Raw genomic sequence first — 14,386 nt, 5'->3', positions numbered from 1 at the left:
TTTCAGGTGCTTCTCAGCCATTCGGTATTCCTCAGGTGAGAATTCTTTGTTTAGCTCTGAGCCCCATTTTTTAATGGGGTTATTTGATTTTCTGGAGTCAAGCACCTGCCTTAAGTTACTCTGTGGGTTTTTTTTATCTTTTTTTAAATTTGTGGTTTATTCACCATTTTTTTTACCACTTTAGCTTTTTGTTTGTTGAGATGGCGTCCACCTATGTTGCCCAGGCTTCTCTAAATTCAAGATCCTCTTGCCTCAGCCTTTGAAGCACTCAGATCCTAGACCTATGCCACCATATCCAGGCAGCTTATCTCACTCTGGGTGTCTGTGGAGATGTCTGTAAGGTCGTATAGCCCTTTGTAGAATATTCTTACAGACACTGGTCCTTAGCTATAGACACATTTTCAGTGTTCTACTCACAATTGGAAACTCACAGGGTTTTGGAAGCAGCAGCAGTGGGGGTATTTAACAAAGTCGAGCTGGTGACATTCACCATAAAGCTGTCCCCCTCTGGATAGTGATTTTTGAGTTAAGGGGCCTTGTATTTGGAGATAGGGCTCAATCTGGCACACTGGCAGGGCAGAAAACTGTCAGAGGAGTGGGCAGGCTTGCTAGCTGATCCTACAAACTCTGAGGTACATTTAGCCAGTCATTCTGTTCTCGTCTTTCTTACTCCCCTGTACTTTCTACTTTGCAATGACATTTTTAGAACTTGAAAATAAATTTATCAGTGAAGACACTCAGATTCAGACAGGTTAATCTTTCATGGTTGTAAACACCCAACAGATCTTGAATTCAAACTTACAGTTTTATGATTCTAAAGGTCATGTCAGGTCTGGGGAGATGACTCAGTTGTTAAAGTGCTTGCTGTGCAATGTGAGGCTCATATTCTTAGAACTCAGCCCTGTCTGCTTACTAGTCATCAGAGGTCCAGGGGCTGAAGAGATAACTGAGTGGTTATCTGCTCTTCCAGAGGTCCTGAGTTCAATTCCCAGCAACCACATGGTGGTTCACCACCATCTATAATGGGATCGGATGGCCTCTTCTGGCATGTAGGTACACATGCAATTAAAATAAAAAGAGGTTTCTATATACTACTACTTTAAAGAGTATTTTACAATCACACACAACAATCTTATTTCTTAGTTTAAAGTTTTGCCTCATGCATTGAAGAACTTGAAAGGAAACAGTGGAATAGTTGAAATAGGCCAGTAAGCTGTGAACTCACAGACTGGTTCTGACAGTGAAATATGACTTAAAGAATAGCACTGTTCAATATAATATAATATAATATTATATAATATAATATGTAACCAATAGAGTGCTCACTTAAAATACAGGCAAACTAAGCATTATATTTTTACTATAAAATACTCCAAAAAAGGGAAATCCACTTAAGGATATATAATGTTTCAAATATTAGTTTTAATTATGTAGAGAGACCTAGGAATTTCACTCAGTAAATGTATGCTTTTATTGCATAGACCTTTGCAGTATTTCTAATCTTGCAAATTGAAATACTTGAAGTATATATTATGTACCCTACGAGCCATAGAAATAGCTTATATCCCTTGATGTGCTCTAAAAGTTCTCAAGATGTGTACAAAACTTAAGAGCATCAAAATTCTGGCCTAGTATAGGGGTTCACATCTCCAGTCCCGGCTACCAGAGCGGCTGAAGCAGAAGGACTGCTGGTTTAACTCACCTGGGCTGCAGAGTTCAGGATCTCCCTGTCTAATAGAGAGACTCTGTTTCTCCCTTCAAAGGAGAGGGGCGGGGCAGAGATGCAGGGCTTGCATAGCATCCCTCAAGCCAGTCACCCGTGTTGTTAACTTCTGTATGAAAAGGCTATTGAAAGTATATTCTATTGCAGGCCAGCTTTTTGTTTTTAGCACAACACCTAGAATCTGTAAGATGGATGAATTTCTTATCCTGCACGGTACACTCTCCTGGTCTGTGTGCTATGTTCAAATCCACTGGGAAATTTCCCTCTTGTTTCCCTCTCACTTCAGTGACTGACTCATTGATTGATGTGTGGGGCTCACTAGGTCATATGGGAGAGAAGGAAGAAGCTGAAGCAGGCTTTCTTTCGTCTAGTGTCAATGTGCATGGCCACACCCCGAATCAGACCACAGCTTTTAAACAACTCCAGGAAGCCCATTATGTTCTCATGAATCTCAGATGATATCATGAGTCTTGAAATGAGTAGTTTTGCTGCCCTTGAATTTGGCAGTCACCTTGTGGCTTCTGTCGGAATGATCCCCTTATCTCTGATCTAGCTCTCTGCGTTGTGTCTAGAGCCGAGGTTATTTTCTATGCCACTAAGATGTTGGATGCTACAATTTCAAATGTCATCATGTTGACTAATGATTTAATAAGAGAATGAGAGAGTATTTTAAAAAAGATCCGGAACTTATGGACGATATGTGTAAAGTGCAGGTAACAGTTGATTCCAGCCTCCCGCACCCATTTCTATTGTTTTACAGTTTGTTGGGTATTTAATGGCACTTGAGACAAGTAGAATTTATTGAAAGAAGTGGAATTTATAGCGTTCTGCTGTGCCGTGTTCTCTGTACACAAGGCGACAAACAAAAGTATGTTGGGCAGCTCTTCCTGTTTAAATAACAGAGAGAAACGATGGCTTTAAAAAAAAAAACCTGGTTTGAATTTCCATGTAATTCCGTGTAATTGCTGCATTGGTCTGTGTGGGTGAAGACTCGGGTTTTCTCCTTTACCTTCTTAAAGACACATGCTGACACGTGGTCCTCATCTCAGGGCGGTCGGTCAGGGCTCGGGTGCTGGGAGAATTGGGCGAGCATATGGCCACTTCCCTTGCCAGTGCGTCCCGGAGCAGTCGCTGGAACTGGAGGGCCAGGAGGAGGAGCCTTTTCTGAGGCTGTAAGCTCCCTTCTCTTTCTCTCCGCGGTGCTGCGCTGAGCTCCCGGCTGCAGGCGGCGGCCAAGCAGACCTTGGTGTAGCCGCAGCCTCCCGGTGGGGTGCCCGCCAGGAACACCGGGACCATGGGCCAGCTTTGCTGCTTCCCTTTCGCCAGAGACGAGGGCAAAATCTGTAAGTAAGGCGCGGAAGCCATGGTGTGCCTCTACTGTGGAGGTTGCCTTAGGGTTAGCTTTGGGCTTTCCCCCTGGGAATCAGAAGGAAGAAACAGAGCTGTGATTCTCAACTGTGCATCTAATGCAGGTGTGAAAGTCGGTGATAGGTTGACACCAGAAACTCGTTTCTGATTGTCCTCTGCTGGTAATCTATGGCACTATCTATCTAGCTCAGAGTTTAGTTTTGAGTTTCTTTAAATCATTGCATTCGGTTCATCCGTTGTACAAGCCAGAGCCCCTTCCTCGGAGCTGAAACTGGCAAGCTTTGGGAGCAACACCCAGTCATTGCATGTAGGGGTGCTGTTGGTTCCGAAATGAGGCTGACTGGATGTTTGCAGATACTTTCACGTGTCCTGTGTCCTCCGCTTTGTTCTTGCGGGAGGGTTCAGGTATAGCCATAAAGCCACACCAAGCGAGTGCTGCTTCTTTGCCTCTCAGCAAAAGCTGGGTGAAAAATACTCCAAATATTTTGTATTATTTTTGAGCAAATATTGGGCAGATTCTGCACCTGTTTCTGGACCATAAAGAGTTCGAGTGGAGGTGTGTGCATCTAAAGACTGCCCTCGGGAACTTGCATGCATTGACTTAACGTTGTAGCTCCTGTGTAGGCTGCTGTCTTTAGAATTAGTGTGAACGAGCTGTCTTAGGCTCCTTACAGGGAATTTTTACTTCCCTTCAGACGAAATCTTTCCAGTCATACCTCTGAATTTGCAGTCATATATCTGTCATACCAGGGTGTGATTCTCACTTAAGTGGGTTCACAGAATTTCCTATCTAGCTCAGATACTCCAAGATCCCCATCTGGGTTTTGTTTCCTGATGTTCCCCAGGAACTGAGCAGAGCAGGTACAAGAAGTCAGTGGTTAGTCTATGCCCGTTACTCCTCTGGAGGTCCAGTCAGTTTTCCTAAGAAATCTTCTGGTAGGGCTTTGGAATAAACATCGACAGACTTTGGAACATTCGGCTCTTAACAAGAGTCAATAAATGTCTGTAGATCTTCCTTATGAAAGTGACACCGTGCATCATGACAGACCTGCTCTTACAACTGGAGACACACCACCCACTTTCTAAGATCAAGCATAATCGTTCACCGGGCAGCTGTGCGCTTTCTGGATGTGTCAGAATGACTTATCTGTAGTTCTTGAGATCTGGGCACATGGATTCACTTTCTGGAGGCCATCCTGATCTGAAAAGCCTTGGTGTAGACAGACTCAAGGACGGGACTTCCGGCCTTAGCCCTGTCTCTGCCTCTGTTCCTCTGTGTGGGTTTTCCTTGCATGGGTTTGCTTTTGCCCTTGACTGTGAACTGCCTTCCTGGCTCTGCAGAAGTCGAGTTCCCGTGCAGTGAGTGCAGCGAGGTGCTTGGGTTCTGCCTTTATCATCTGGGACTGCTGCAGAGGGAAGTCTTGCATTTCTAGACACAGTGCTTCTAATTTGGGTTTATGGGGAGTTCTCTGTAATGCTCTTTGGCTTCTCTCTTTCTGAAAATTGAACTTTCCCAAAGGTAAAGGAGAATAGCATGGTGTGTCTGAGGGAATCGCCCAATCCAGGAATATGGCGCCCATGCAGTCACACCCTGCTCCCTCTCCACATGAACTCCAGCCGACCCCTGGCTTACACAGTCCTTCCACACCATTCTTTCTCCTACCTCTAGTTTTGTTATGACTTCATCCCCGCCCCCATTTATGTACCCCATGCACACATACATTCCTGTTGCAGTCCAAGCTGCTGATAGTGCTTGCCTAATAAGACTTACCCAGTTAGGGATGGGTGTTAAAAACGTGGTGGAGATTTCATTACCTGGTATGTCTCAAGAAGAGCATAAGTCAGCACTGACAGGACATATCCAGTCTTTAAGTTGCATTGGTAATGTGTTTTAAAAATCCACAAAAGACATGTGAGAGGTACAGAATCATTTTGCTCCAGTCATTGGATTATACAGTAACACCCAACGATGCAGATGTGGTTTCTTGTAGGGTTCCCAGGTACCTAGTAGCCTTGTTAGCCTGCTTCAAGTCACCTGCTCATTGTATATCTCCCAGGGGCAGAGCACAAGAGTGCTCATGTCCATGACCCAGCCTCCTAATTCTGTCACAAAGGGTCATGGCTCTGCTCTGCTCTTCCAGAGGGTGGCTCAAATCAGAGAGAATCCAGTGGGATGTTAGTGAATACTTATATTTGTGGGTATCATTCTCAAAACACAGGTGAGCTGGAAAATTCATCTTCTGCAGTCCTACAGAGACTCAGCAAGGATAGATCCAGTGGGCCAAGGGGTAAGAGTCAAGTGGGACCTCCGCTCCTGCTGGTTTATCCTGCTTTGGCCCTTTGGTGGTGGTGGTGGTGGGTGGCAGGGACTCTGATTTAATTGATTCATTAGTGCTACCATGTTAATCTGTTAATAGCAAACAGAACAATTCTCTTATCAACCAATTCTAAAGGGCCCAAGTTCATGCTGAAAATGAACTGTGCGTACCTGGAATGTAGTGGAGCTCACTGTGGCTTGGGCATCAGTTAACAAATGGAAGCAGCAAAACTGTTTTTACTTGAATCCCAGTGCTTGAACACTCCCCTCTCCAAGTTTGATATTTTTAAATTTTGGACTAAAGTAAATTTTGGACTAAAGTAAGTAGAATACTGAGAATTAGTGATGATCTGTAGAAAATGAGATTTTTATATCCTGTATAGACTATTCCTGACACTAAGGTTATAGCAGATGTCCTAGCGATACCAAGTGCTGTAGCTGTTCATCAATATAGCTCTTTCTGAATCCTTTCTAGACCTTTTCCCCTTTGGATTTCCTGGTTTTTAGTAGTCTGGAAGGAATGTCCATGAATAAAAGCATCAAGGCAAAAGGTCCACTGAGCAACATTTAATACGTTACTAAGAAAGCCTCAGTGGAAATCTGGGAGGTAGACACTTCTATAACTAATTCCTCAGCATTCCTGTTGTTGTTTTCCCAGCAAACACTTTCTTGTTCTGAAGCACTCTGTGTAAAAAGGGCAGGTGAGTGGTCACAGAAGGTATGAACTGCCTCTTGAGGCAGGTCCCCTTTCACAGCAAGTGTGCATGCATAGGATGGCAGCCTTGTTAGGGACGTTATAGGGGCACTGGGCTTCAAAGCCATGTGTTGACAGTTCAGCTATTAGCATTCTATGATGTTCCTTGTCTGTTCTCTACACATGCAGGCTTTGTGGTTGTGTTTCATGTGTGTGCTCTGTCTCCTCACCTGGCTGTCCAGTACCTAAAGTTAAGAACATGTTGTGTATCCCTGTAATTGCAGCAGGCCCTGCACATGGTGTCCCCCCACTGGAGCCATGTTGTGAGTTCTTGTCAGTGAAGAGGATGCTACTGATTTCCTGTTAGGCTATGCACATGGCAGCATTTGCTATGCCTAAGGTTAAGAACTACTGTGGATGGGGGTGTGGCTGCAGAGATGGCTTAATGTTTAAGAGCACATGCTGTTCTTTGTTTTTATTGAAAATAGATCCTTTTTCATACACTATGTTATTGTGGTTTCCCCTCCCCCAGCTCCTTTCGCTTCCTCTTCACTTTCCCTCCCATCTGGATCCATACCCTTCCTGTCTCTCATTCAAAAACAAACCGCATCTAAGGAATAATAACAAAATAAAACAAAACAGAAACAAACATTTTGGAATAGGACAAAGCAAACAGAAGAAAAGGCATAAGGAACACAGACAGATGCAGAGACACACTCACTCACACACACATACATACATAGCAGTCCTATAAAAGCACAAAAATGGGAGCCATATTTATACAAGAGGACCTGCAAGGGTAAGGGAAATGCCCAGATACAAACAAACAAATGGGAGCCTTCTGGAGGCAAGGGGCTGCAGATGCCATGGAGTTCATTTTGTGACGACCATCTACCTCTGTGTCTGGGACCTACCCTTAAGCGTGATTTGTTTTCCTAGTGAGAGTTTCTTGGAGAAAACTAATTTTTAACTTGTAAGTGGTTATCATTTGGAGATAGCTTTTGGGGGCAGTATGAGAGCATGTGTCCATGTCTCCTCTCAGCTTAGAACTGCTTCAGTCTCTGTGAGTTCATGTACAGGCACATACTGTTCTTACTGAAGACCCCAGTTTAGTTCCCTGTCTCAACACTGGGTAGCTTTTAACTGCCTGTAACTTTAGTGCCTGGAAATTCTAATAACTCTAGCCTCTGAAGGCACTGAACTCATATGTACATACCCAGCCATCTTACATACAGGGAAAAATAAATCTATACATAACAACAATAAAGACCAATACCCCTAAACTCCGAATACACACAAATAATAAAATAATAGTTCTTTAACCAACCAACCAACCAACCAACCAACCAACCAACCAACCAATCAAAAACTCCTATGGGGCTGGAGAGATGGCATAGCAACTAAAAGCGCTTGCTTTTTTAGAGGATCAGAGTTTCAATCCTAGGACCTAAGCTTCAGTGACTCCAGTGCCCTCTTATGGCCTTTATGGGCACAAACACATGTGGCGTTCATGCACACAGACACAAAAACATAAAAATCTTTCTAAAAAGTATTATGATTTCCCCCATTTGCCTCTTAGTGCCAAAAGGCTAGGGGCTACAAGAATCAATCAAAGATTGCTTTTAAAAATCTTTCTTCCAAGCTGGGCATGGTGGTGTACACCTTTAATCCCAGCACTCTGGAGGCAGAGACAGGCTGATCTCTGAGTTCGAGGCCAGCCTGGTCTACAGAGTGAGTTCCAGGACAGCCAGGGCTACACAGAGAAACCCTGTCTTGAAAAACAAAATCAAACAAATGCAAACAAACACAATTTCTCTTCCTTCTCTGCTGCCTTCTCTTTCCCATCCCTACCTCCACTTTGGCTTAACTTTTTGGATGCCCACCATCTGCCAAGTACTGTGCCAGGGTTATGTTCAAAGTGTTCATGAAGATCAATTATTAAGTATATGCTCCTAGCTGCCCTGTTTCCGAGGGAAAGTTGTTGGCAGCCAGAGAAGTGGGGACTATCTCAGTTATTGTACTCTGGGGTACTGGGGCTGGAGCTGGCCAAAAGCCTGGGTCCCAGGCTGCTCAATCTCTATTGCCCCTTCTGAGCGGAGAAAGCAGCACACTGTGCAATCAGGACTGTACTGGGTATAAGATGTCTTTGGGCAATGTAGTGGTGTCCTCAGTCATGTTTTACAATGTAAACCATTTAGCCATAGTCAATACTGATTAGATTTTCCCACTGCTAAGTGATGTACACCCCAGAGGTTTGTTTCTAAAAATGGAAACATTAGAGCAAATGCTAATAGTTACTGTTCATGTTTCACCTCCCTGACTCTGTTAGTTCACAGGCTGTGGTGATCACTGTGTTTCCCTTCAGTGTTGTTCTTAGAACCTCTGAACACTGAACATCGAGGGAAATGCTGGGTAATTTTTTGTGGGAGTACCTTGGTTGTAGGATTATATCCAGTCCTTATGGCAGCCATCGGCTGCTGTGACCACACACTATATCCTCTTTTCTGGGCATATGACAAAACAGAGTTGGCTTTCTGATGTTATAAAGGAATTTTAATCCAAGGGATCATATCCAAAGGCCTTCTAAGCCTAAATGATCTGGCCAGAATGCAGATTCTGGGATTGCAGCATGATCTGGCTGGAATACCATCATGCCCTTACTATGTACCTTTAATGCCTAACAATGAAGGTAAGGTTAGTTTGTAGAAGGAAGCAGCCATGTTTGAAAATGACACCTAATTGAGGGGCAGACAAAGTGATGAATCAGAGAAAGATCTGACAGAATGAGTCAGAGATAGGATACATCCAACTCTCATAGGAAAGAGAGTTTACTAAAGAGCAGAGAGGAAAAAGAGGGAGGGAGGAAGGGAGGGAGGGAGGGAGAGAAGAGAAGAGAAGAGAAGAGAGAGAAGAGAGTGTGTGTGGAGGGATGAAATTTGCAGAAAGAACAAGCTAGACACAGGTGAAGACAGAATGAGCCATAGAAATGAGAAGGAGCCAGAAGATTAGAGCCTAAGTCAGTATGAGGTCAAGCAGAACATTTCAATCAGAACTGAGAGAAGCCAGATTGAATCAGTCAGCTTGGAAGATTAGATTGTGCAGGGGCAAGAAGCTTCCAGGTCTAGGCCCAGGGATAGTTAGAACAGAGAAGGAAATGCTCTGGGTGTTTCTGAGGTATGTATTTGCAGAGTTTAGGTATGGCTCTTGTCGCATTCCATCATCTAAGGAAATAAAAGCAAAATTTACATGACATATCCTGTTCTCCAGCAGTGTGCTGTGACCTAATATCCTCAGAAGAATTACAGGTATTAGTTTAAATCTTGTAAAATCCTTTGAAGATGTGCGATAAACAATTTCCCATGGATCTGTTTAATTTTTGTCCATTTTACCCAAAGCAAAGAGACTTTAAAAAGCTTCCAATTGCTCAGACAGTAGAGGTGTTTGAAGACATAGTGACCCAGTTTGGAATTTTGGTTTTGGAATTTACTTTTTTTTTTACACTTTAATTTTTACACTCCATACCCCAATCTTAAAAAGTATCTACCTGGCATAAAAATTAGATTTTAATCAAGATTTAGCTAATATTTATAATGCACCTGCCTGCTAGCCACTCTTCTTTGATATATGTGGTAGATATGATTTCTCTGCAATAAATAAAGACTATGTTAATTGCACATAGTATTAATTTTACACAGTGATGTTTTATTTTTAGCTTACCATAGAGGGGGATTAGCACTTAGAATTTCAGCTCAACAGAGTGTCCTTCTTTTAGAAAATTCTCTACCTGTGATCTTGAGGTCATGTCTATCACAATATCTTGCTTCTTGCCCTGGGAGAAATGTGTGGCTCACACATTGTCACACATTAGTCTTCTTAAGGTCCAACAGAGGGCCATTCTACAAATGAAGCCAGCACAGATAATAGAAGAGCCAGGGGAGGGAGAAAGGCCATCCTATTACTTCAGCCATGTGTAAGAACTTCTCCAGTCCACAAAGCAATACATAGTTGCCCTCTCTTTGCTTAACTGTATCTGGGTTAAACTTTTATCACCTGCAACCATAGACTTTGGACATTGTTTTATAGGACTTTCCATGTTTATAGTAGGTGTGGATCGTGGCTTCTGCCAAACTGAATTAAACTATATCTCTGCTTATACATTAACACGTTCTCATTGTTGCGGAGAACTTCCACTCAATGGGCTTATTATGTGCCACACCCCAGTGTATATTCTGATAAGAGATGTACTTCACTACCCCAGTGAAGAACAGCACCTCACTGACTTCTTAGAAATTTCATGCTGTGTTTCATTGCACTGAGATCTGGCCTTTCATAAAAGATGTGTAGAGCAAAGTTTTGTCTTATTTCTGCTAACACTGCTGGGCTCTCCCCATCTAGAAAGCTCTAACGAGGTGTTGAGAGGACCCAGGGATGAGTTACGCATAGCTGTTACTGTTGGAGGTTTCTTTTTAAATTTACATGCGTTTTCAAAGCAGAAGTTTGTTGAATTCCAAGGTGTATTGTCCTCTCAGTAGTACAAGCCAACTCGAAGTTTCTAGCAGGTGATGCCACACCCAGGAGGCCACGCTCTTCTATGGTGCCACTAGCTTCCCATGATGCAATGCCCTTTCCCATGATTCCAAACTCTTCCCATGCCAGGAAGACTTTAGAACCAAGTCAGGAAAGTCCAGTGACAGAATGTTAATTGCCACCTTGGCCGGTATTTGAGCTAAGCTTCTCTCATTGGTGACATTTACAATTTGATATGAGCAAACACAGCTCCTACAATACACATTTTAGGAAATTAAGTGCCCCATGATGAACATTCATAATGTCAGAGTTTAAAGGTAACTGAGCTTAGGACTACTGAAATAAATCTTTCAGTTGGGAAACAGTCATCGACAAAACCTGAAAACAGTAAGTGTAGCTTACATTTAAATGTTGTGTTAACTGGGATGCGAATTCTAATTTTATGGTAAGCCATATAGAAGATATTTGAAACTTACAATTTCCTACTTCCAAATGCTGTTTCCTCAACTTACTAATTTAGTTAAGGATATTTATAAACAAAATATGTATGTATAGAAAAAATGTAGTACCAGGAAAGAAGTGATGTATAAGCAAGATGCTTGGGGGAGAAGGAAATAAGGTTCTCTCCTCCCCACAGAGATGGCATTCCCTGGTGCTGCTGGCAAGGGAGGGAGGGCCCCAGGGAACAGAATAGTCCATCCATGCTTGCCTACATGCCCCATAGCATCCACCCTATGCTAATTGCGGTCAGAACTGCTGTTGGCATTTGCCATGGGAATGGCATCAAACTTTAATTGGATGTCTAACATATGTCAGTTAGGGCAAAAATAAAAAAAGTCACACTTTCTAAGCATTTTAAATGTACAGCCAACATTAGCTATAAAGTCAGTGTTTGGGGGTTTTAGAGTGATATAATTTATGATTTCATATAAACTGGCAAATGTATGATTTGTTAATCTGATACTTCATGTCTAACTTTATTGTGGTCAAACCTTACTTAAAGCTCTGTTGGAATGTAACGTGTCCTAAGGGAGGTCAGGATGGGGAGGAAACTGCAGACACACCCTAGGAGGCTGAAGGATTCCAACCATGGGCTAGGTTGATATTTTCTTCATTTACATTTCAAATGCTATCCGGAAAGTCCCCTATACCCTCCCCCCAACCTGCTCCCCAACCCACCCACTCCCACTTCCTGGCCCTGGTGTTCCCCTGTACTGGAGCATATAATCTTCGCAAAACCAAGATGGCCCACTTGGCCAACTAGGCCATCCTCTGCTACATGTGCAACTGGAGACACAAGCTCTGGAGGTACTGGTTAGTTCATATTGTTGTTCCTCCTATAGGGTTGCAGACCCCTTTAGCTCCTTGGGTACTTTCTCTAGCTCCTTCATTGGGGGGGCCCTGTGTTCCATCCAGTAGATGACTGTGAGCATCCACTTCTGTATTTACCAGGCACTGGCAGATCCTCTCAGGAGACCCCTATATCAGGCTCCTGTCAGCAAAATCTTGTTGGCATTTGCAATAGTGTCTGGGTTTGGTGGTTGTTTATCGGATGGATCCCCAGGTGGGGCAGTCTCTGGATGGTAATTCATTCAGTCTTGCTCCAAACTTGGTAATTTGTTCCCCTGTCTAAGAAGGATTGAAGTATCCACACTTTGGTCTTCCTTCTTCTTGAGTTTCAAACGGACTATTATTAATGGAAACATCCAAGTAGATTTTGTATTAGTAATGTACAATATATTGTATGGTAGATTTTTTCATATTGTTATTATTATTATTATATTAATTTATTTACTTTATATCTGGATCATAGCTTCCCCTCCCTCCCCTCCTCCCAGTCCCTTCCTCTCACCTCACTTCCTGCGATCTTCTGGTCCTTCCTTCTCTCACCTCACCTCCCCACTATCTTCCTGACTTCTCTTTCTCCTCAGAAAAGGCTCAGAAAAAGGGAGGCCTCCCATGGATATCGACCCACCTTAAAGACCAAGCTGCACACCTGTACGTATTTGTTGAAGGACTAGGTCCATCCCATGCATGTTCTCTATTTGGTGGTTTCATCTCTGTGGACCCCTACAGCCCAGGTTTGTTGACTCTGTAAGTTTTCTTGTGGTGTCCTTGACCCCTCTGGCTTCTTTAATCCTTCTTCCTCCTCTTCCATAGGATTCTCCAAGCTCTGACTAATGTTTGGCTGTGGGTCTCTGCATCTGTTTCCATCAGTGGCTGGATCTCAGATGACAGTAATGCTGGCAGCCTTTCTGGAAGTATAGCAGAATAGCCTTAATTGGTGTCAGGGGTTGGCTCTCCCTCAGGGTCTCAAGTTGGGCCAATCATTGGTTGGCCATTTCTTTGATTTCTGCTCCATCTTTATCCATGCACATCTTGTTGGCAGGAGAAATTGTGAGTCTGAGGTTTTGTGGCTGGGTTGGTGTCCCAGGCCCTCCATTGGAAGTCTTTTCTGGTTACAGGAGATGGCTGTTTCATGTTCCATATCCTTCATTGCTAAGCATCTTAGTTAGGGTCACCATCATAGATTCATGGGAGTTTTCATTGTCCTAGGTTTCTCGCTCATCCTAGAGATGCCCCGCCCCACTTCATCCATTCCAGTTCTCACTCCTTGCATTCTTCTCCTCTGTCTTCTCTGTATGGTAAAAGGCAGAATTTCTAAACTGTTTTGTCACCAAACTTTAAGTAGAAGACCAAAACTTTTTATAATAATGTGTGCTTTTAAATTAATTAATTTATAGTGACTATTGAGTGGTATTCAAATTAATGCCTTCAGGATCAGCAAACTTGCTTTAAAATTCAGAGTGTAAAGACACAAGTTTGGGCAACTGTTTAGGCACACCATTGTCTACCCTATGTTCTGCTATAAACGTTGGTTATTGAACTCGCTGAGAACCAGCAAGTCCTAGTTATAGCTAGCCAACATGTGCTGCCTGCTTTAAAATGGAAGTTGTTTTGAAACTTTAGATTTATTCTACTGTACTTTTTAAACTGGCATATTAAATCTAAACCAAGCATTCACTGGGATGAAAGTATATATTCACCACTGCATATATGCAACCTGTTTAACGTCTAATGGAAAATTAAAATTACAGACTTTTCATACAACTTAGTTATATATGTACAACTACATGAAGTTTGATATTGAAAGGTTATAGATTATTTTATGAGAAAGTTTGTTCCTGACATAATGCAGCCATAGCTGCTTGAACTTTGTGTGTTTTTACCTTCGTATTCTTTGTTTCTGTACTGTTGGAATCACTGATAGTTACACAGTTGTGTGAGGGGGAAATACAAAAGTAGCCGATATTAGTTATGGAATAGCAAAGAAAACATGGAACTACCCTGAATTGAATGCAGGAAATTAGTGAAATAGACTGGAGTGATAATGAGTGTAAAGTCAAGGCTGAAGTAAACATACAGTAATTTTCAGGTGACTTACGGAGAGGGTCCTACGTGACTGGAATCTTTGAAGAGGGTGGCTGTTCCCAGGGAGGGGCTTCTAGGACTTGGGAAAGCCATTAATGAAGCTGGAATTTTGGCCCTCAAGGTTAGGACATCAGTCAGCTCTGCTGATACCTCCATGGGAATGACAAAGGAGTAAGGAGAAGAAATAAAAACTGGAACCAACTGCTTCTAGAACTGGAGCAGTGACGAGCAGTGGGAGCCAGTGGGAGCACTGAGGAGCAGTGGGGAGCCAGTGGGAGCAGTGAGGAGCAGTGGGGAGCCAGTGGGAGCAGTGAGGAGCAGTGGG

The 14,386-nt window shown here is 43.0% G+C and overlaps 1 protein-coding gene across 5 annotated transcripts in view; it reads left to right on the top strand.

Annotated features, from left to right (window-relative positions):
• The window catches only part of Akap7 (A-kinase anchoring protein 7), a 121,307-nt gene that overhangs the window by 88,994 nt on the left and 17,927 nt on the right, over positions 1-14,386 (top strand). The window contains exon 1 of one of the 5 annotated variants that reach the window (XM_029482750.1): positions 2,791-3,066. The exons of the other annotated variants lie outside the window; for them this stretch is intronic. Coding sequence (XP_029338610.1) covers positions 3,018-3,066 — 49 coding nt within the window. The 5' untranslated portion in view covers positions 2,791-3,017. Of the gene's footprint in view, positions 1-2,790; positions 3,067-14,386 lie in introns of those variants that run through there. 5 annotated transcript variants of the gene reach the window in all.

This window comes from Mus caroli, chromosome 10 (assembly GCF_900094665.2).
Source record: "Mus caroli chromosome 10, CAROLI_EIJ_v1.1, whole genome shotgun sequence".
In the NCBI taxonomy this organism is placed as follows: Eukaryota; Metazoa; Chordata; class Mammalia; order Rodentia; family Muridae; genus Mus; species Mus caroli.
Note: the sequence above shows the minus strand (reverse complement) of the source record. Positions and strands in the feature narration are given on the sequence as shown.